This window comes from Schistocerca nitens, chromosome 2 (assembly GCF_023898315.1).
Source record: "Schistocerca nitens isolate TAMUIC-IGC-003100 chromosome 2, iqSchNite1.1, whole genome shotgun sequence".
In the NCBI taxonomy this organism is placed as follows: Eukaryota; Metazoa; Arthropoda; class Insecta; order Orthoptera; family Acrididae; genus Schistocerca; species Schistocerca nitens.
In genome coordinates, this window is record NC_064615.1 from 721,311,666 (window position 1) to 721,336,333 (window position 24,668).

The 24,668-nt window shown below is 38.8% G+C and overlaps 1 protein-coding gene across 1 annotated transcript in view; it reads right to left on the reverse strand.

Moving 5' to 3' along the window:
- The window catches only part of LOC126235283 (protein phosphatase PHLPP-like protein), a 405,833-nt gene that overhangs the window by 43,052 nt on the left and 338,113 nt on the right, over positions 1 to 24,668 (reverse strand). The window contains exons 7-10 of the mRNA XM_049944008.1: positions 16,884 to 16,944; positions 12,401 to 12,658; positions 10,256 to 10,459; positions 9,994 to 10,156 (exon numbers count right to left, since the gene is read on the reverse strand). Of these exons, the coding sequence (XP_049799965.1) occupies positions 9,994 to 10,156; positions 10,256 to 10,459; positions 12,401 to 12,658; positions 16,884 to 16,944 (686 nt within the window). The remainder of the gene's footprint in view (positions 1 to 9,993; positions 10,157 to 10,255; positions 10,460 to 12,400; positions 12,659 to 16,883; positions 16,945 to 24,668) is intronic.

Here is a 24,668-nt window from a genome sequence, read left to right on the forward strand (position 1 = left end):
AGGACTGAAGGTCTATGGATTCCAGTCAAGTTCTTTACAAGTGATCTGTGGAAGGACCTACAGGCAGAGAGAGCCAGGTTTCCGTGCGTACCTCAGATATATTGCATGCTTACCCTTTGGATGTGGAATAATTGTTTGTCAGTATGAAGCTGATTGAGGTGAGCAGGATTTATTTATTTACTGGTCTTCAGAATCATCTTTCTACAAGTTATGCAGATGGTGACATAGAAAAAAGATTGTATTTGATATGTGACAAGCCATAGTGTGACGTGATGGTTCATGACATGATTCAATGTGATGAAATCCTATACATGGTGGAGAAAAATTGTGTCATGAAATTTTAACCCTGGACTGCTGATGCCAGTAGGAACCAAAATTACTAATGTTGTGTAGGTTGATAACTATGGAAACTTGGCGCCATGCACTCCAGTTGGCCATGGGATTGCCCTGTTGCTGTTCGTCAGTTGACGGGCAGCACTATGGTTGTCAGTTCACACATACAAACGTTCCTCACCCCATCACTACCCTAACATGATAGGCACATGTGTCAAATAGGTCTTGCTATTGTCTCCACCTCACATCAGAGGCATTCACACATAAGCTTCGCTTCAGAGCACACACACACATCACTTGCAATTTAGTCATATAGTAAGCATGGCAGCACAGTATTCATTTGAAGAACAATGAGATATGGTTTTTGTTTATGGACTATCCTATGGTGATGTGCATGAAGCTCTATGGTTGTATGAGGAATGATACCCATCAAGACACCACCCACACCCGCAAATTTTTACAGCAATTCACCGGTGACTTGGTGAAAGAGGCAAAACAGGCTCATGGTGATGCTGGAAGACCTCAAAGACGGCGGGCTGCTGTAGTTGAAGAGACTGTTCTTGAGTTCTTCAAGGAAGCACCTGTGACAAGTACTCGATCGGTTGGATACAACATGGGGGTCACTCATCGGTTTGTCTGGGAGGTTTTGAGGGATGATGGCCAGCATCCATTTAGTTTCCACCCTGTCCAAGACCTAAATCCTTTGGTGGACTATGAACACAGGCTAGCGGTTTGCCAGTGGTTTCTGCAACATGTTCCACGAGATCACGACTTCCCTGCCATTGTGTTGTTTACCGACAATTGCTCCTTCCATCGGGATGGCCTTTACAACACTTGAAACATTAATTACTGGCCAAGGGGAAATCCTCACATCGTGTATATCCATGGACACCAGGAACGATTTTCGCTCAACATTTCAGCAGGCATTGTGGGTGACCATCTGATTGGGCTGGTCCATCTACCCCTCAACTTACCGGGGCAAATTACCTTCACATTTTGCAAGAAACTCTACCCGGCCTGTTGGAAGATATTCCCCTGGACATATGGCTATGCATGTCACAGCAGCATGATGGGGTGCCCACATATAAGTTGTGCTGTGCCGGGTAATTGGCAGAGGTACTCATAGGACATGGCTCCTATGATCACCAGACCTCACGCCACTGGACTTTTTCCTGTGGGGATTCTTCATGGTTCTAGTTCACTCATCCAGATGGGAACCACCTAGAAACGAGGAGGAATTAATGGCTCATATTCAATATGCCGCCAATCACATCAGGGCAATGCCAAGAATCTTTGAAAGAGTTTGGCAAAACATCATTCGGTGTTACCAAGCTTGTGTCACATCAGAGGGTCGCCAGTTCAAGAACCTGCTTTAAGTAAACTATGTCCTAGCCACAAAAAAGCCCTTTTCAGGGCCAACACAATCTGTAAAAGACTTCCTGTGTGTATACTAGCAGCTGTTGACATGTTTGTTCCTGGTACGTCTTATCATGAAACTACAATGGATGTGTTGGGACCGTGGCAGATTTGCCCCCAGGCCCCCAGAATAGAAGGCTGGTGTGCTACCACAGATCATGCGGGCTGCCTTGGATACATCGCGATCTCTGGCAGGCAAAGCATTCATGGTCATACGTTGCCCAGAGCATCTGGCACCAGGGCAATCCCATGGCCAATCGGAGTGTGTGGTGCCAAGTTTACATAGTTTAAAAAGTGTGTGTTGTTGACCTACACAACAATAGTAGTTTTGGCTCCTACTGGCATCAGCTATCCAGGGTTAAAAGTTCATGACACAAATTTTCTCCACCCTGTATATATGGGGTGTGATCAAAAAGTAATGGGAATTTCTGGTTTTCTTGAAGAATCTTTTTTTATTCATCAACATAAACTTTTGTTTCCTCGAATACAATCTCCGTCATATATAAGATGCTTGTGTCAGCACTTTTTCCAATCTTGGAAGCACTTCTGGAATTCACTTTTTAGTATAGTGTTCAGCTCCTTCAGCAATTACGTTTTTATCTCATCAGTGATGGAAAAACGACGTCCTTTAATGGTTCTCTTCAACCTTGGGGACAGAAACAGGTTGCAAGGAGCCATGTCCAGCCAATACAGTGGCTGAGGCAACATAATGATTTTGCTTTTTGCCAAAAAATCATGAACAAGCATTGAGGTGTGAGCAGCAGCATTATCGCGATGCAATTTCCACAAGTGGTTTTGTCACAGTTCTGGTCATTTTCTTCAGACTGCTTCATGCAGATGGTGCAAATCTTCCAGGCAGTATCCCATACTGATCATACAACCATAAGGCAGGAACTCATGTTGCACTGTAATTGGAGACAACAATGAGAAGTACCTTCACATGTGATCAAATTTGTCAAATTTTTTTTGTGTTGGCTCTTCAGGCAGTTTCCATATGAATGACTAAGCCTTGGTGTTGATGTCATACCTGTATGCCCATGTTTTGTCACCTATTATAACCTTATTTAGAAGTCCTGGATCACTGTCAAGTTCATTCAGCAATTCCTGAGCAATGCTAAATGACATATTTTGGTCGAAATTCAGAATTGCTGCTACACGTTTCTTGCCCAAGAAAATCTGAAAAAAATTGTTTGGCATGAGCCAAACAATATTGTGGCATCATCAGCAACCTCTCTGACGGTGATCTGGTGATTTTCCAGGACCATTTTCTGTACTCCTTCCACCTTGTCATCAATAATTGATTTGCTAGGGCATCCCGGGTAGCTGTCATCTTCAACATCCTATTGACCCTCTTTGAAATGTTTATAGCACTTGTAAACTCTTGTCTTATTCATAGTAGTTTTGCCAAAAGCCACAGCTGCATTTTATTCCATATTTCAAGCAAAATTTAATGCAAACTTTTTGATCCATCTTTTTCAAAAGTAAAAGTATACCAGGCACTCAAAAAAAAATTGTATAACCTTTTCGACTCTCAATAATAAAATAAATATTCAAAACAGCTGAAATGCAAACATATGTCAGGAACGTATGCACTAACAAGATAAAAAAAGAAAAAAAAGAAGAAAATTTGATGTTTGAAGGTGACAAAATCAAAAAATTCCACTGGTTTTTGATTACACTAACTATATCTTACAGATAGATTTTACGTAAGTAGTCTGCATGAAGAAGAAGTCATTGGTTTGGCATCAGGTTGGTGCCGACTGAGGTAATGTTCAGTACCAGACAGACCACGCGTGTGGAGAATGTTGATGTAATAGAAGGTGACTACAATGGTTTGCAAGGTGTGTGCTGGAAGTGAGGCAAGCACAGATTTCTGATGATCCAGGAAATGATGGACATTATTAACAAAGAAAAGAAATTTTTGATAAACACATTGCAGATGTTGGCTCACCATGTTTAATGGATACTCTGTAGCTAACAACCATGGCATGGGTGGTGCGACTGGGTGTTTGTGAACATATGGAAGAAGCTAGAAGGTGGGAGTGCTTGGTTTGCATGCATTAATAAGACATTACCTCAGTCACCACCCACCTGACGCCAAACCAGTGACTTCTTCTTCATGCAGACTACTTATATAAAAATCTATCAGTAAGATATAGTTAGTGTAATCCAAAAGTAGTGTAATTTTTTTTGATTTTGCCAGCTTTAAACATCCAATTTCCTTTTTTTTTTATCTTGTTGGTACACACGTACCTGATATGTATTTGCATTTCAGCTGTTTTTAATATTTATTTTATTATTGAGAGTCGAGAAGGTTATACATCTTTTTTGAGTGCCTGGTATACTTTTACTTTTGAAAAAGATGGATCAAAAAGTTTGCATTAAATTTTGCCTTCAATTCATGAGTGAGTCCTTGAAAGAGGGTTGAGATTTTAAAAGAGATTGTAGGCCAGTTAAAACCAGAGGGTAAGAACCTCATGACCGGAGCTGTAGGTACAGTTGTTAGAAAGCTGCTGCAGTTCCTCCTCTATGTACTTCTGTCAGTCAGGTACCACAGTAGTGGACTACTTGTGCACTGGAAAGATACTAATTGAGTCATCAGTTTTGAGGAAATGGAGAGACTGGGGCAGAGCTGTGGATATATTAATATCATGCTATAAGAACCCGAGAAAGGATGGTGAAGCAATGCTGGACATAAAAGAACTTATGGAATGCTTATAAAGAGTGCTCTTTTGGGAAGGGTGGTGAGTAAAACAGGGATCATAGATCAAATTATTCAAGACATTAGATGTGCTGTTCAAAAGATTTTGAGATTTGTTAATGAAATGACACTTCAATTAGATGTAGCAGAGAAAGGACTGTAGGTATTTAACTAATAACTGCATGATTAAATTTATGACTGTGGCGGAATGTAAGTCATGTGGACAATACTGATAATTCAAGAGAGATGTGAAGCTTGAGGTAGTGTTTTGTGGCTGGTTCCTGGAGTGATGGGTAGCTGCTGGTCTAGGAGGCAAGAAAATTCTTGGATGTTAAAAACCTGAATGGGAAATTACAATTATATATCCTTTTGCGTATCGTCACTCAATGGTTTTTATGTTATGTACAGTATCAGAAACTCTGAGATGTACATGTAAAAAAGTCTGATTTTCCTATTTTCACTCACTGATGTTTTATGGTATAGTATTCTGTCACAACTCTTCACTGAAGGAGAAAGTGTTCATTTCAATATCCAGATAATAAATGTGGTAGAAATGATTATGTGCTGGTACTGAAATCATTGACAACTAGTTTCAATGATTACTTCTTCACATCTACTAATAAACTTCCAAATACAGATCATTATATTTACTTCAACAGACACTGTTCATAACACTCATAAAAAGGATTTTCAAAAATACAACCCCACTGGAAGCTACAGAAATCATTATGTCACTAAAAATTGACAGTCCTTCTGATCATGACAGTGAGTCCACCAGAGTATTAAAATCAGATCATCTCTCGACAGGACCACTTTTGGGCTATATGAGACCCATGTGGGCAGTAGCTACATGCATCTATAAAAAGGGAAATAAGCAAATGGTCTCTAATTACAGGTACATTTCACTCCTCCCAATGTTTTAAGATATTATAGTATATTACTGACTCATTTTTCGCAGCATATTGTGTTACCTGTCTCTGTTACAGATCAAGTCTTGTCAGAGCTAAACAATAAAATTTATCCTATTGTCATATTTTGTGACCTTGTTTAAGTTGTGATAGTGGTGACCATTAAATTCTACTTGAAAAACTAAAATGTTATGACACTGATGGCACCCCTCTTGCATTGATGGAGTCTTAATATCCTCACAGAAAGAGAAGAGTTATATTGACAGTCTGTGCCTGAGGGAGAAAATTAAACTCTGAGGGGGAGGGGGGGGGGGCATAAAAAGTATTAGCCCATGAAATTCAGCATCGGGTCCATTCCTATTCCTACACTATTTAAATGCCCTTACTATTCAAGAGTCTAAACTCATGCAATCGGACACAGTCCGTACCTGAGCAGGACTACACCTGCTTCACAGTCAACAAGTTAAGCATAAATCTCACAAAGACTTTTAGTGTGCAGTTTTAAACAAATTGCAATGATCTGCTGGTATTAGAAATAGGTGTTATGGTGAAACACTAAATTAAAAAGTGTGGGTAAAATCTGATAGGCTCCAGCGATATCAAAACCTAGAATAGAGTTGACACATAGATAAACTAATCAAGAAGCATAATTTGCACTTAAAAGTATCTATCATTGAGGTGACTAAACGAACAAGGCACACGTACATTCTCTACTCTCTTATGAACAGGATTATGGGGCAATGGAGTAAAGATTCAACAAAAGTGAGCGTTAAGAATACTGTGCAAAGTAGATAGCCAAACATCTTTCAGAAGTCTCTTTACAGATCTTTGAATTAGCATACTGACTTTCCAGTGTATTTACTCCTTAAGGGGAATTAGTTTCTAATCACAAAAATCAATTCCAGCTGAACTGTGATTTAGATCACCACAATAAGTAGGGCTACAGAAAAAGTAATTTCCACGCTGACTTCATCTTCTTCTCTAGGGTTCAGAGTAGGGTTTTCTGTGGTGCAAAAGTGTTCAGCAAACTCCTAGTTTACATATGACACAACACTGAGAAAGCTTATAAATTCAAAAGATACCTTTCTGGCCATTTCTACCAATTACCTACTTATCTATGTTAAAAAAGATTGAAGATACTGTTTGCTGTATGGCAATGGGTAAAGCCTATTGCAAACAGGCCTTCATTCTTACAACAATGAGAGAACCATTCTTCTCTATCAATGTGATCATAGCAGTAAGAGATAAATAGCAGCTCAGGGTGCGTAAATAATTTAGGAATGCAGAGTCTTGTAATGGTAAGTTCAATAAAATATTCTCAGGCTTCCATTGGTGCTCACTGATTAAAATGCCATAAGTTTTTGCTCAAGTATTTATTGCTATTGTCCAATGGGATAACCATTGATGGGCTTTTGGTACTCCTTACATACTTCAGCTGCTGGTTGTGGCATCAACATTTCCCACAGTATCAACAACTATGGAAATACATTGTCTCTGTGTTCATTATTCTTGCTTCAACCTCACATCTGCTGGATCCCATGCTGTGGGCCATCATCTCTATTAACGGTGATTTCTGTGATTTTTATTTAAAGAGCTTCTGTAATTGCACAGTCCCAAACGCCATTAGTGCAAAAAAATGGTTCAAAAGGCTCTGAGCACTATGGGACTTAACTTCTGAGGTCATCAGTCCCCTAGAACTTAGAACTACTTAAACCTAACTAACCTAAGAACATCACACACATCCATGCCCGAGGCAGGATTCGAACCTGCGACCGCAACCATAGCGGTCGCGCAGTTCCAGACTGTAGCGCCTAGAACCAATCGGCCACCCCGGCCGGCGCCATTAGTGCAAGCCATGTTAAGGGTGTCATCACACTTGACCTGGTGACAATATTCAGAGCAAGCTCAGCCACAGAAAATTTTTCAGGGTAGTAGGTAATACCATCTGTCATGCTGCTTCTTTGCATTGTTCCATAGTGTGCATTGTTTGTTCTGTCATGTTTCTGCCATTCTGTGGCTCTGTGTTAGGTAAGTCATCTAATGAGGCCAGTAAAAGATGAGATAGGTATCTGAATGCCTGATGTTTACAAAATACCCTTTGAGTGCAGGCAGTCTTATGCCAGAATAACAGTGCACAATGTGAACCAGTGCAGAAAGGAGCAAAAAAAGTTATATTACTCCTCAACTCCAAAAAGACTGGCAGGAGCTAAGCATGCCCAGGAAAGCAATCAGTGACCTAGTTTGACTATACACCAGTTGTTGCTTTGGGACAGTGTAATTAAAGAAAACTTTCACATAAAAATCACAGTCAACACCCATAAAAGAGATGGTAGCCTAAAGTTCAGTGTGACATGATCCAGTGATAACAAAGATGAAGTGGGCCCACCAAATGTTGAGGAAACCTACATTCATATATGATGATACTGTGGGCACCAGTGACATCACGGCTGGCAGCCAGTCCATCAGCAATAATTCCACTTTGACAATGGGCAAGAAGCACTTGGTCAAAATCTCTTGGCATTTTAACCACTTGGCATGGCTAGAGTTTACCAATAGCTAATTAATAATGTAATTTTTAACAGCTGTTTCACTTTGTGTGTTCCTTTATTAATGTAGTTTTTAACAGCTGTTTCACTTCGCGTCTACCTTAACTGGCCGCACACCCTAAAGAGTCTTCTCGACAATAGTAGGTACGGTGTACAATTGATGAATGACTTGATAGGAATAACACTATTAAGGTAGCTTAGGAGGACACAGGAGTGCTTTGATTTATCACATTATGATATACAGCAATGACTGATGGCATTCAGACTGAATGTATAAAAATGTTAGCCTGTAGTAAGTACTATAATGAAGCACAGTAGGCAGAAAAAGCATTTTGATACATCAGATTAATTTTTTAAAATTTCTCTTTCAATGGTTTGAAATTTCCATCTCCTAAGACTGGATATCTCAATTGCAGTTTGCTTACCACCTACTCCCAGAGAAGTCTTTAAGTTTTCTGATGAGCTACAAGATGGACTGAGCAACTCCTGATAAAGTTTAGAAGGTAGGAAAAGAGGTATTGGAAAAAGTGAAGGTGTGAGACCCTTACATCAGCCTTGGAGAGCTTAGTTAATAGAGCACTTGCCCACAAAATAGGCAAAGGTCCGAGGTTTGAGTCCTAGTCCAGCACACAGTGTTTATCTGCCAGGAAGATTCAACTTTTGAATAGTTTCTACAGTGCAGATTCATCTGTGGCTGCACATTGCACAGCAGCCATAGACACCGTCATTCCAATGACAAAGTTGCTAATTACAAACCAGTAGAAGGATTCTAGAGTATCACACAGAGGGAGCAGATTTTTTCCAAAGAGCACAATATCTGGTCCTTTACAATAAAGAACAGAAAGAACATCATATTGCCCACAGTTTTGTAATGTACAGACCTTTTATGCCATGAGAATATCCATTGTTTTTACTCTAAACATGTTATTTGTTCTGTTGCAAGGTCATTGCACAGTCAAAGAAAGTGTTCCCTTCACATTTATAAGGCACCTATTCCACTTCAGTGATCTTTTTGCTGCTACTATGAGATGTTTGGCCATTCACTTTGTGACATTTTACGATTGTTCAACAAGTTGTGATCTGTTGCAAATACAAATACCAAATCAAACCATGAGAAATGATAGTGAACGTACAATTCCGTAAATGGTGCAATGTTCAAATGTGTGTGAATTCCTAAGGGACCAAACTGCTAAGGTCATTGGTCCCTAGGCTTACATACTACTTAAACTAACTTATGCTAAGAACAACACACACATCCGTGCCCGAGGAAGAATTCAAACCTCCAGTGAGAGGGGCCACGCAGTCCGTGACATGGCTCCTCAAACCACGCAGCCGCTCCACGCAGCAAATGGTACAATGATACTGAGATTAGTTAGCATGTGATTCATCCTATTGTGATGTTTTCCCTGTTGGTATTGTTTCACTTACTTAGTGCCCATGTGAATGACATGTAATTTGTTGATGTGCACTTTCACTTGCCAAAGAGTGTCAGTAAATATCATAGCTTCAGTGCCTCCAAACTGTGTTACATTATGAAGTGAGACCCCAGTAGTACCTATCATATTGGGTGCTTTCTGCTCTGGGAACTAGCATCAGTTTCTTAACTTCCAACATAACTTATTGTTCTAAAAAGTGATATTAAAAAAGGCATAGAGCATAATTGAGCACAGTAATTACATATACAAGGTATGGAAGTAAAACACATACCATTATTAAACATTATTGAAAGTGAAGCAATAATATATCCAGATTAAAGTGAACAGCAGTGTGTTATTCATTTAAACATAAAACAGATAACAATACTCTAAAAAGGTTCACTGACAGGACGTACACTCCACCTTTTTACGAATGCAACTGGAACTTCAGTGTTTTAGAAAATTAATTGCTAGGTTATTTAGTTTTCCTTCTCTCTTTACTGTGATTTGCTCACTGTTCACTGTTTTGTCTATCAAGTGAATGACAATATGCCTGCTCGTAAACTGCAGATATACAATCACCATTTTCTTCAACCAGTATGCTTATGGAATATTTCCATTTAAAAGCTGAAGTTTTATGTTTGTTATAAAATGCTTGGAGTACAGTGACATACCTTCAATGAGCTCATCTTTGCAAAGCAGGGGCTTGTATATAATCTATTTGAGTGAACTCTTAAAACTCTTAAATGTTCTAGTTGAGTGATGTTGTCTGGTAGGTACTGCAACTTATTGCCTGAGAGAATCAGTTCTTCCAAGTCTTTCCACGCAGATATACAGCTAAAAAAAGAGTAGAAAACAGCAATCTTTAGTAACTGTTTTTTCCAGCAGCAATAAGCTAATTTCAATATAAATGCTTGATCTAAAATGTAACATTACCTTTCAGGGAGTCGGGTCAGACAATTGTAAGCTGCATGAAGTATTCTTAAATTTATGAACTTGGCAATAATTTCAAGTGAATTGTCAGTAAGGCAGTTAGCAGTGAGATAAAGTTTCTCCATCTCGTAAACTTGATTGTCAGAAAGCTTTAGAGCAGACGGAAGTTCACATAACCTGTTGTTGGATATGTTTAATACCCTCAGTCTGCAAGAAGAAAGCATAATTAATATGTACAAGAAAAAGTTTCCTTGGATAAAGTATAGAGGAGACTTGAAATTGTGCTGCCCTCTGAAAAGCTGTAAAGAGAAAAAATTTCTTACAACTGAACAAGACATGAGTGGAGAGGAACATGAAGAAATTTTGTTTACACAGGCACTTACAGAAATACACTCCTGGAAATTGAAATAAGAACACCGTGAATTCATTGTCCCAGGAAGGGGAAACTTTATTGACACATTCCTGGGGTCAGATACATCACATGATCACACTGACAGAACCACAGGCACATAGACACAGGCAACAGAGCATGCACAATGTCGGCACTAGTACAGTGTATATCCACCTTTCGCAGCAATGCAGGCTGCTATTCTCCCATGGAGACGATCGTAGAGATGCTGGATGTAGTCCTGTGGAACAGCTTGCCATGCCATTTCCACCTGGTGCCTCAGTTGGACCAGTGTTCGTGCTGGACGTGCAGACCGCGTGAGACGACGCTTCATCCAGTCCCAAACATGCTCAATGGGGGACAGATCCGGAGATCTTGCTGGCCAGTGTAGTTGACTTACACCTTCTAGAGCACGTTGGGTGGCACGGGATACATGCGGACGTGCATTGTCCTGTTGGAACAGCAAGTTCCCTTGCCGGTCTAGGAATGGTAGAACGATGGGTTCGATGACGGTTTGGATGTACCGTGCACTATTCAGTGTCCCCTCGACGATCACCAGTGGTGTACGGCCAGTGTAGGAGATCACTCCCCACACCATGATGCCGGGTGTTGGCCCTGTGTGCCTCGGTCGTATGCAGTCCTGATTGTGGCGCTCACCTGCACGGCGCCAAACACGCATACGACCATCATTGGCACCAAGGCAGAAGCGACTCTCATCGCTGAAGACGACACGTCTCCATTCGTCCCTCCATTCACGCCTGTCGCGACACCACTGGAGGCGGGCTGCACGATGTTGGGGCGTGAGCGGAAGATGGCCTAACGGTGTGCGGGACCATAGCCCAGCTTCATGGAGACGGTTGCGAATGGTCCTCGCCGATACCCCAGGAGCAACAGTGTCCCTAATTTGCCGGGAAGTGGCGGTGCGGTCCCCTACGGCACTGCGTAGGATCCTACGGTTTTGGCGTGCATCCGTGCGTCGCTGCGGTCCGGTCCCAGGTCGACGGGCACGTGCACCTTCCGCCGACCACTGGCGACAACATCGATGTACTGTGGAGACCTCATGCCCCACGTGTTGAGCAATTCGGCGGTACGTCCACCCGGCCTCCCGCATGCCCACTATACGCCCTCGCTCAAAGTCCGTCAACTGCACATACGGTTCACGTCCACGCTGTCGCGGCATGCTACCGGTGTTAAAGACTGCGATGGAGCTCCGTATGCCACGGCAAACTGGCTGACACTGACGGTGGCGGTGCACAAATGCTGCGCAGCTAGCGCCATTCGACGGCCAACACCGCGGGTCCTGGTGTGTCTGCTGTGCCGTGCGTGTGATCATTGCTTGTACAGCCCTCTCGCAGTGTCCGGAGCAAGTATGGTGGGTCTGACACACCGGTGTCAATGTGTTCTTTTTTCCATTTCCAGGAGTGTATAATAGAGCATGTGTATCATTTAATTAAACATTAAATGAGAATTTCTTTCATTTTTAAATAGCTCATTTCACTAAATTCTGAAATGTGGTGAAATGAATGTTAATACTTAAAATGATTATGTTGTAAACACAATTCAGCATTCATTAGAATGAATGTTTTTAACATCTGGCAAAAACTTCAAGAAATATACTTATATTTCTAAACAGAGGAATTCGAACTCAATTCAGATCACATTAGAGCATTATTATTGCTTCATAACTCTTTGACACATATGCATACATTTTTCATTCAAATACAATATGCAAACAAACATGAAATAATTTGAAACTTTACCTAGATAAGGCCATAAAGAAATTTGAAGGCAGCATAGCAATGCTGTTGCTCTGAAGAAAGAGCTCCTGCAATTGGAGATGTCCAATAACACTGGGCAGTGAAGACAGTTGATTGTAACTCAGCTGCAGTGTCTGTAGACTTGTGAGGTCACTGCAGAACATATGCTCAGGCAACGAGTGCAGTTTGTTATGGCTTGCAAACAGAGCCCGCAGCTTGTTACAGCCTGGTATCCAGTTTGGCAACATCTCCAGCTCATTACTATTTAGGGAAAAAATTAAATTATTTAATTTGTAATTAACATATAAATCTGGGCTATGTTCACAGATCAAAGCTTAAAATGTTAATTGAACATAATTATACAGAACCAAAAGAGTGTTCAGGCTACATGTATCATATGAAATTTAGAATGGTGTTATTAAGCTGATGAAAATGGCAGATAAAATGTTTGGTTCCAGATATGCAGCTACAATACTTTAACTGTGGAAAATATGGAGTAAATTTTCTTCTTTTTATGGAATTATTTTGATTTTATATTGTCATAGGAAGGTTCTGGTAGAATGCCTTTTTATGGTATACCTTGACAATGAGGTCGTCTTGAAGGAATAAAATTATGTATAATTTCCTTCACACTAAAAACTTTGTTTCAGAGGATTTTGTTGAGCTAAATAATGTTTGTTGTTTTAGAAGTGACTGCTGATAGAAATTTTAGCAATAAGAGGCATAACTACTATGGCTATACTTGCTGAGTAGCAATAACTGAAATGAATAAAGGGAAGTAGACAAATAGAAAATGTCTTGATGTCTTTTTTGCCCTGTTTGTGGACATATTTAAAAAACTCTTGTGGAGGTTGGTGAGATTTGCAAAATGAAAGTTCAAATGAGAAATGGTAATAGCGAGCTCAAATGCAGTGGTGTTGGTTAGGGAAACATCGTGGAATAAGGAGATATCAGTGTAGATTCTAGGACACTGTTGACAGCAGAATGGGAATAGTGAGCCCTAGAAATTACAAATATGCTGCCAGAATTAGTAAACATTTAATTTAATAACAATTTTATGTGAATGACAAAAATACCAGGATCAGACCAGATAAAAGGATTGAAGTTTCCTGTGGTGACAAAACAATTTTTCTGTGTAGCATGCATAGCGAAAATAAAGATAAATAGTTGCTCTTGCCCTATAAAGGTGATAAGAATTGGGTTTAATACAGACAAATAACATCTGACAGCAAGATTATTGTTTGTAGCTGCAGCTGTCAAGAATTTTGATAGGGTTTATTACAAAAGATTATTTTGTGTACTGCTGAAGCATTTGTGAAGCTACAGAGTATTCTTTCAGAGATTGTCATCACTCAAGTAAGTGCAGTGGTAAATATTTCATCAAGAATTAGATGAGGAAATTTTAAAACTTGATCCTGCACTTGATAACTATGATTATTTTGTTAGCTTAGCTTTAAGTTGTTAAGAGAATTCACCTAACTCCTGGATGCAGAGTGATATACATTCGTGAGAAGTTGGAGCGAGAGCATTTCTGTCAGCATAGCAAATTGTATCATGAAATGGGTTGTCATCAAATCTTGTACTAACCACTGACATGACAGTTGAGTGCAGGATGGTCATGACACACCATATCAGTGCACTTGATTGCAGTGACATTGTGGGTGGCCCATTTCTGAGGCCCCTAGTCACTGGATTTTTCAGAAGATAGTTTCAGGAAAACCACTGGCTTCAGACCCATCTCCCATGGACAAAAAGATTTCAGTAATAGGGCTAATTACTGACTATTAAGGACTGAAACAGAGTACAGATGGGCCACAACAAATCACTGACACACAAGCACATTACAGGGCACAAAACTATCATGAGTGCAGCTACACTGCCACTAGGTGCTTGAAGTATGGGATAAAGACACTTGGGATGATGGTTCACGGTACACACTAGGACACGCTGATGGCAGAGTATAAGAACACCAGAAACTGCTTGAGGCAATGCATTCTGCTTGCCAATGGAGCATCAGTGTGACAGGTGGTGGACGAGTTCTCATGTGAGAGATGTTCACAAGGGATGAAATGAAATGAAGCCACTGACATAGCTATGAACATTTCTCACTGATGAATGATACAGAAATGTAGTGTCAAATGAAGAGCATACACTTCTTTACCTACAACACCTCACAAATGAGTTATATCTGCAGCAAGACAATGTCCTACCCCATAACTCATCAGAATGGTTTGAGGACATGAAGGTGCATGTATGACTTCACTGATCATCTGACCTAAGTTCTTGGACACAGCTCCAGCCAACCTTAAATTGTGGTGGTGGTTGTGTAGTTCTATATCAAGTAGGCTCTCTATGTCCTGACACATCATCATCATTACAATGATATACAAGAGTTCTGCACAGTACAAAATAGCTGTCTCTAATTCAGTTGATCATTAGTGTAGAATAGAGTACTGAGGAAGGCTGAAAAGTATTTTTGGAAAGATATGATCATATTTTTAATGAAGGCCCTTTTCAAATTAAACAATTGTAACAGGTGGAGACTTTATGTTTCCCATCTTTGCTTGAGCAATGGTGGAATTTGTGACACAAAGTGCAATAGCCATTAGTTGTGGTAACTGCAAGAACATCAACAGTCCTGTTGCAAATATCTTTTGGTGCACCTTCTGCATTAAAGCAGATCATTGCGAGAAAATTAACAAACAAACCTGACAGTATAAAACTTCAAATATATAAACTGAAGATGCTGGAAATTTCTATCATTTAAAAAAAAAAAAAAAAAAAAGCAGAGCTACCAGCTTACATGATTTACAGTGGGAATTGCAACTAAAATATGTGAAACAAAACTAAGACCTTGTTAATAGCCTGGAAATAAACTTCACACTCGAACAGCATCCAACCATATTTACCTGCCTGCTACCTTTAAATAGTCTTTAAGAGAATAATCATTTCTTGTGAAGGTGGAATGCAGTTTCCACCCACAGAGGTCATGCTATACTTGGACCATTAATGTGGCTCATCATACTACATCAGATCACAGAAAGATATTCATTGATCTAAGAGTGTGATATGAAACTAAACCACAGGAAGTTGCTTAGGATGCTATATTCTCTGGCATAGAATATTGCTAAAAATCTTCCTTTATCTGATACAAAACAAAGGATTTGATGTCCCTCTGAACAATGAAATGAGTTGGGGGAAAAGCAAGAACTGTCTCCTTCAGGGCAGTAGGTTGATCTCATGAATAAGCTGGCATTTGCTTTAAAATGTCTTAGGGAGTGGCAATTTCATCATAATAATAGCCTACATACAGATGCGTTTGGTTCTTCACTAAATTAGAGAAGCATATACCGGTCACACACCTGTGTTTTCTGGGTAAAGGGCATTGGAAAGGAATGAAGGAATGGACTGAGGGCAAAGGTGTTTCAATTAAAATTAAAACGTCTACAAAAAGATGGCTGTTCCGTAATGACAAAATAATTTAAAAAATAAGCTTCAGCCAGAAAAGCATGATGATCACCAGATAAACTCACAGTGGCTACTAAAAAGGTATGGGTAATACTAACATACAACAACAATCCCACATTTTAATGACAGCTATGTCAATATGCACATGGACATAAATTCATTGCAACTGGGTGTAAAAATCTGTGGGGTTATGAAGTGGAATTATCGCGCATGGGCTCTGTCATAGATAAACAAAGTGGTCGACATTGGTTCATTGGTAGGATAGAGGGGAAAATGCAATCAGGATACAAAGGAGATTACTTACAGCACATTCAAGTGACTAATGCAAGAGCAGATGATATTGAATATCTACAACCACAGACAGCTTTGAGAGAACAGCACAGAAATACTGAAAAACTAGAACTGGAAGCTGCTGGAGATACTGTAAATGCAAATTATTCCACAAAAGCCTGATACAAAGTTACAATTAAATGATGAATCTGTGAATATATGACAGCTCGCAAAGTTAAATTCCTGTAGGGAAGTCCTGTGAATACAACCTAGGCTAATAACAGCATGTAAAGAGATATTTAGGCAGTCACTCTTTCTGCACTCCATATGTGAGTGGAATGGGAAGAATTTTTAGTGCATAGTACTACGGGAAGTACTCTTTGCATTGCACTTCACAATGGTTGCAAAGTATGGACATGATGTAGATTATTCTGCTGGTTCCTGTAGAACAATCATTGGTTTAGAAGTATACGGGAGTAGCCCAAACATTGTAAGCTCTACCTTTTATGTCAGTTTTCACACTGGTTTTAAATTATACACTGTAATAAATGGAAGAAATGTGACATAATGCATACAGCATGCTGAACATTCCAAGTTTTGAGGAACTGTTATAGTTGCAAATTTTGTAGTCTGCAGTGTCATTTGCATATTTACATATGTATTTGCTATAAATTTAGTTTAAATTTATTAAAAAACTACTATATTTGATCACAGTGTTTTGGCAATAATTCCAAACAATGCTACTTACTATGAAACATCCAAGTGCATCAGGTGAACCGGTGGTGGACTTATTGTCAGCTTATGCAATGCTGAAAGATAGTTACAATAAATTTATTAATCAACTCCATCACTCTGGAACAGATATGTAGAAAAGTAATCCTAAATGGACATTGTAGGTCACACATTCATATCAAGATTATGTACTGGGAGGCAGAGAATGTTGTTGCCATTGTATTTTCTTTTTCCTCTCCGTTTTTTCCCCTCACATAAGTGAGAGCCGAAGGTGTTCATTTTTCATTGTCTTGTGTCCATTTTGAAACTTCTCATGTATAAAGCACCATAGCATAATTTCTAATTTTGTACCTTGACTTTGAAGGAATTTTTTTTATTTTTAGTATTTATTTATCAAACAATGGAAACTCCTGGTAGGAATATCAACAATGTAGGAAAAGACTGATCGCTACTTACCAAAGAGAAGACACATTAAGTTGCAGACAGGTACAATAAAAAGACATTTGCTCAAAGTTTTTCGCCACAGCCTTCATCAGCAAAAGAGAAACACACACCATTCATACACATAAGCGAGCATGCCTCATGCACACATGACCGCCAACTGTGGCAGCTAGGGCCAGAATACATTCTGACCCTAGCTGCCAGAGCTGGTGGTCATGTGTGCGTGAGGTATGCTCCCTTGTGTGTATGAATGGTGTGTGTTTCTCTTTTGAAACGCCGAAAGCTTCATGTAAGTGTCTTTTAGTTGTGCCTGTCTGCAACTTAACACGTGTTCTTGATGTTAAGTAGGAATCTATCTTTTCCTACATTAATATTATTTATTTATTCTTCATAATTACAGACTATTATGTGAAAAGCTAAAAAAAAGGCCATACAAATCACATTTCCTTGGATAGTAATTAATTTAGATAGATTAGATTAGATTAACTTTCATTCCAATTGGTTTGTAGTGAGGAGGTCCTCCAGGATGTAGAACTTGTCAGAGAAACAATAATACATGACAAATATTTACAACAGAAACAAATAAGCTAATGTACCTTCCACACATCCCAAGTGGAATGAACATTTTTTTTATGAACACTATATGAAAGAATCATTTTATAAACACTCATTAACTAAGATTGCATTAATGCACTGAATTTAAAATTTTTTAAAAAAAAGTTTTTTTTTATTTACAAATCAGTTGGTTCTACTGAGAAACTCATCGATGGATTAGAAGGAGTTGGCCACCAATAAATCCTTTAGGCTTCTCTTAAACTGAATTTCATTGGTTGTTAAGCTTTTTATGGCTGCTGGCAAGTTATTGAAAATGTGTGTTCCTGAATAATGCACACATTTTTGTTCAAGAGTAAGTGACTTTAAATCCTTGTGAAGATTATTCTTATTTCTAGTATTGATTCCATGAATTGAGCTGTTGGTTTGAAAATGTGATATATTTTTAATGACAAATTTCATTAAGGGATAAATATATTGAGAAGCATTAGTTAGTATCCCTAGTTCCCTAAACAGGCTTTTGCAGGATGTTCTTGAGTTCACACCACATATAATTCTTATTGCACATTTTTGTGCCTGGAAAACTTAAGCTTGTCTTGATGAATTACCCAAAAAATAATCCCGTATGACATTATGGAATGAAAGTAAGCATAGTATGCCAGCTTTTTTCACTTTTATATCCCCTATGTCTAACAATTCACATTGCAGATAGAGATTTGTTAAGACACTTCAGCAGTTCTCTGGTGTGCTCCGCCCAGTTGAATTTATTATCAAGCTGTAATCCCAAGAATTTAACAATGTCCACTTCTTCTATCTGCTTGTCATCATATGTAAGGCATATACTCGTGGGACACCCCTTACATGTTCTGAACTGTATGTAGTGTGTTTTTCAAAGTTTAGTGACAAAGAATTGGCTAGGAACCAGTGATTAATGCCCACAAATATTTTATTAGCCGATCTTTCTAAGACTACACTTGATTTGGCATTTACTGCAATGTTTGTATCATCGCCAAACAAAATAAAGTTGGCATCTGGTAATGTCACTGATGAAAGGTCATTGATATATACAAGAAAAAGTAAGGGCCCTAAGAGGGAAACTTGTGGGACCTCACAAGTAATTAGTTCCCCACTGGATGATGCCTGATAGCTTAATACAGGTCTCTTTCCTAATAACACCCTTTGTTTGCTGCCAGAGATATATGATTTGAAACATTTTGCAGCATTTCCTGTTACACCATAATATTCTAATTTACTTAAAAGAATATTGTGAATTACACAGTCAGATGCATTTGACAGATCACAAAATATACCAGTTGCCTGCAATTTTTTGTCTAATGAATTAAGTACATTTTCACTGTAAGTGTAGATAGCCTTCTTAATATCAGAACCCTTCAGAAATCTGAACTGCAACTTTGACAGTATGTTATTTGTGATAAGATGGTTATAAAGCCGACTGTATATTACCTTTTCTAAAATTTTTGCGAATGCTGGCAAAAGTGAAATTGGATGGAGATTTGATGCTATTTCTTTATCTCCCTTCTTAAACAGTGGCTTAACTTCAGCATATTTCAACCATTCAGGAAATATTCCACGATAAACGACTGGTTACACAGATAGCTTAATATGTTACTTAACTCAGAATTACATTCTTTAATTAAGTTTGTTGATATTTCATCATACCCATGAGATGTTTTTATTTTAAAGATTTTATGACCGACATTACTTCTGCTGTGGTAGTGAGGGTCAAATTCATCTTATGGAAGTCACTTGAAATGTCTGATCTGAGGTATTCCATAGCAGCATCTACAGAACCTGACAACATCTTTTCAGTAACAGTTATAAAATGTTTGTTAAAAAGTTCTGTAACAGTATACACATCTGTCACCAATGTATAATTTACTCTTAAGGGGAGACGGAGGTGGTCAAATCCAAAAAATTACGATTTTTTTTTTGCTACCGAAAATTAATTGGAACATTCCTCTTTAATGAAAACTTTGAATTATTGTTCTACTCGCGCTAGAAGTGGAGTTATTACCATTTGCCCCCACGTCTGCAGAGGAAATGGGCGGCCGCTGAATGCATCTAACACCCTCTCGTGACTTCCTGGCGAACTGCTTGGGATTTTCTCGGCCTGTTACGTATACAGCGCCTTATGTTACGCATACAGCGAGCGTGCAAGGGTTGGCTACATTCTTTTCTGTGACAAATGTAGCGCTAAGAGCGCGGAACATCGTCTCTTTTGCTGTTTACCGTTTCGAATTAGTTCAGTGTTGCGCCTGTTGTTGGTAGTATTATACTTCTTGTGTAAAGCGTTGTTCTGGTTACGATGCCATGTTTTAGTAACCGTGTATATAAGAAGAGGAAGAACGTAGGGAAAAGAAAATTAACACTAATACCAAGTTGCAATACTACAGTTACTGAAACAGTGCGTTCTTCTGCTAAGCAACACATGGCCGGCCATAGCCCTGTGACATCTTCTAGCAAGAAGCTGACTGGTGGAAGTGGCAGATTTAGTGAATATGTTAGTGACAGTGATGATATTAACGAAGTACTGAATATTGGATTATTATCTTCTGTGATGAAAGAAAGTGTTCTGTGCAAAATGTGTTCAAGTGGGACTAGAGATAACAAAGCACTTTGGTTTAGCTTGTGAGATGAAGATAATCTGTGCATGTTGCAAGTATCAAGTGACTTTCTACAATTCACATGCCAGTCTCTTTGGTGAAAATGGACGATCTAGAGTGTTTGATGTGAATGTTCGACTTGTGTGCGGTCTTCGATCCATTGGAAAAGGGTCTGCTGCTGGTAAACTGTTTTGTGGTATTATGAACTTGCCATCGCCTCCAAGCAAATTTGGGTACTACTGTGAACTGGTAGGATCCTCTGTTGAAGATGTGGCTTTGAAAACCATGAAGGAAGCAGTGGAGGAATCTGTAGAAATGAACGGTGGTTCTAGGGATTTGGTAGTGGCATTAGATGGTTCCTGGCAAAAGAGGGGTCATAAATCCCTGAATGGGGTTGTAACTGCTACTTGTGATAGTGCAAAAGTGATAGATGTTGCAATATTATCAAAACATTGTAGGTGCAAAAATAAAATCAAAGGAGAGCACAGTGGAACCTGTGAGGTAAATTTTAGTGGATCAAGTGGAGCAATGGAAGTGGATGGAGTGAAACAAATTTTTGAACGTTCAGTTCCCAGATACAACATTAGCTACAAATACTACCTTGGGGATGGTGACTCCAAAGTTTTCAAGACTATAGAGGAACTGAAACCATATGGAAATGAATTTGTAGTTGAAAAGTTGGAATGCATTGGGCATGTGCAAAAGCTTCGAAGGCTCAAACAAACTTTGGGTTCAAGTAAGCTCAGTGATGGAAAGACAATAGGAGGGAGAGGCAGGCTTACTGATGAGGTGATTGAACGTCTACAGAGATACTATGGGTATGCTCTAAGGCAAAATACTAGTAATGTTAGTGACATGTAAAAAGCAGTGTGGGCATTGTCCCTTCGTACTGCCTCTTCCAATGAATACCCTCAACACAGCCTGTGCCCAAAAGATTCCTGGTCCATATATAATGCAAAAAAGGACTATGATCAGAAACATGGTTTGCCAGCAGCTGTGATACATGCAATAAAACCAATTTTTCATGACTTAGCACAGCCAGAATTGTTACACAAATGTCTACACGGAAAGACGCAGAATCCTAATGAGAGCGTAAACAATTTGATTTGGAAAGTGATTCCTAAAAGGGTGTTTGTAAGCATAAAAACACTGCACTTTGGTATTTATGATGCAATAGCAACCTACAACCAAGGGAACAGTGTGAAGTGTGAAGTTCTGAAGGCATTAGGGTTTACAGCTGGGGTGAACACTGTATGAGCACTAAGAAATATTGACAGAGAAAGGATAAGAGGAGCAGAAAGAAGAGAAAGGCATATGAAGTATGATGGAACAACAGGCAGAAAAGAAGACAGAAGAGGAAGCTTTTGGAGGATGAAGAAGAAGATCCTGATAATCCATCCTATAGCGCAGGATTGTATTGAGAAACTTTGATAGCCATTTCCCGTAAATTAGAATTTTTCGAATATAAGGAACATTTTCTCAAAATCCACTAAAGCTAGAGAGATGAAATTTTTATACAGCACTCCTTGTTGTCAAACTTACATTGTAACACAGCCATTTGGCAATATGTTCAGTAGTTTCATTTCAGTTTAATTATAAAGCAATTATTTGTAAAAAAATTTGGGTCATTAATAAAAAAAATAATTGGAAGGAAACTAGAAAAGATACTCCAAAATCCCTCTGTCATAACTGCAATACTAAACCACTCTATATGAAAAAAAATGCAAATTTTTCTGTTTGGTAGTTTATTCATAAATGTTCCTCAAACTTAGTGATTTTAACATGGGCAGCATAGGCACCTCCGGCTCCCCTTAATGCTATTTGTCCCTCTTCATGTCTGGTTCTACTGGACTCCTCCTTCACTATATCCCATATTGCCTTTATTTTGTTAACTGATATTACTATCTTTTCCTTGTAATATATTTGCTTTGATGTCCATATTACAGTAATTTGCAGTGTTTCTTGTAATGTACTATAGCATCAACATCAGAACTGTCTTGAATTGACAGATACAGTTTACTCTTTGTTTTACAAGATACCTATTCCTTGAGTAATTCATGGCATCTTTGTAGATTTTGCTCTAACCTTGGTTAGTTTTGTGGGAAAACAGTGTTCAAATAAGGTAAGCACTTTATTAGCAAAAGTGTTATATTTTTCATACATTCCATGAGCAGTGTAAACATCAGTCCAGTGAATGTCTCTGAGGAGTGTCCTAAAATAATCACGTTTTGGCTTATTGATTACCCTCTTGAGCTGAGATTTAACAGATTTTATATCCTGTTCAGTATCAACATTTAACAGAAGGAACTGAATGTCAAGGTCTTAGAGTCCATTGACTATTGGTTTTGTAATATAATTTTGTTCATTGGGCTTTTCTATAAAGATATTATCAATGGCTGTTTGTGAGCAATTGGCTACCCTAGTTGGGAACTTTACAGTGGGAACTAAGTTGAATGATAGTGTTACTAACTCAAATAAGTTATTGGGAGAGTTTTTATGGAAATCTACATTGAAGTCACCAGAAACTACTATTTCTTTGTTTTTGGTTGTTAAATGGGCCAGTACAGCTTCAAGGTGGTTTATGAACAGGTGCTCAATATACACTTAATATTATGAAGGATTTTTTTGTTAAACTCTACTTCTGTTGCACATGCTTCCATATGGTGACTAGGCAAAATTTATGAATGTCTATGTTCTTAAATTTATGACAGTTCCTGATGAATGTGGCAACTCCTCCTTTCTCCATTTCTGCTCTACAAAAGTGAGATGCTAATCTATACCCTGTAACACTAAAAAGTACTATATCAGTGGTCACATGATGTTCAGAGGCAGATTATGTCAGCTGGGTTTGAGGACTCTAATTCATCTATGCAGATAAACAATTCATTAATTTTATTTCTCAGTCCTCAAATATTTTGATGCAATAAAGACAGCTGATATTTCACATTGACTGAGTTAAAATTGGGTGGAGTTGAAATATCTGCTGACTGTTGAAAATTCTTAACCAATAGCTGTTTATGCTGATGTAATAAGCTACAATTATGTTTTTTAGTTTCTTTCTCAAACTGTCTCAATCCTAACCTTTCTTAAAACTTGGTTTTCTTCTAAAAAAGGGTCTTTTCTGAACCCTATAACCACTGGTATTTTATCACTCATGACAGTGCCTCCGCCCTTTAACTTTCCCACTGTTTTCCCAGCCAGTTTACCCTTCCCTTTCCTGTTGAGGTGAAAGCCATGACTAGTATAATCCCACCTATTGAGAGAATCAACAGGAACCACACCAATGTGTGACCCTGCACCTGACATAAGCAGCCGTTTCAACTCCAAACTCTTGGCAGAAGAGGTAAAATGAGGTCGGTCATGGCACCCAAGGACAGATACAAACTTAACACTAGTATGCTTCGATGCTGATGCAATATTTGCCAGGTCAAACTCTATACTGTACCCAGGATCTCTGTCAATACTATTACCTGGCCCACCACAGTGTCTTCCTTAGTGAAATCTTTGCAAAATGATCCTAAACCCTTTGTCACCTGCTCTGGACCATCATTACATTTTTAAAAAATTGTGACCTGGTATTCTGATCCTAGTTTATCCTGCAAAAGCTGGCCAACATCTCTTCCATGGGAACTACTTAACAACATAACTTTCTTTCTCTTTACTGATTTTCCTACTTTCTTACTTTTCACCTTGCTGCTGAAAGTTTGTTGTGCCCTGTCTACACCTGCAACTGCTTGAGGCTCACCAGCTTCTAACTGAAGCAACAGGTCAAATCTATTTTCCACATTCACCACAAAGCTGTCTGACTGGTAACTACACAATAAGTTTGGCAATTATTCTCATTTGCATGCAAAATCAAACCATCATGAAACAATCTTCATTGCCCATTCAGTAAGGCCCAGTGGAGATTCTTCTACATTGTGCACACATACATGAACTGAGATATACATCTTATCTCCGACAAAATGTGCAAATGTAGAGTGAGGGATACTGTCATGACTGTATTTTAATATAGAGTTGTAGGATTAATGGACATTGTGGTTATCTATCCTGTTATGAATGAGGCAATTACAGATAGAGTAATAAGTCAGCTGGACCAGAATAAGAGAAGAAATAATCCACCATCTAGCTGATATGTAACAGTTAGTTCATAAATAGACACCAATAAAATGAGTCAAAAAAAT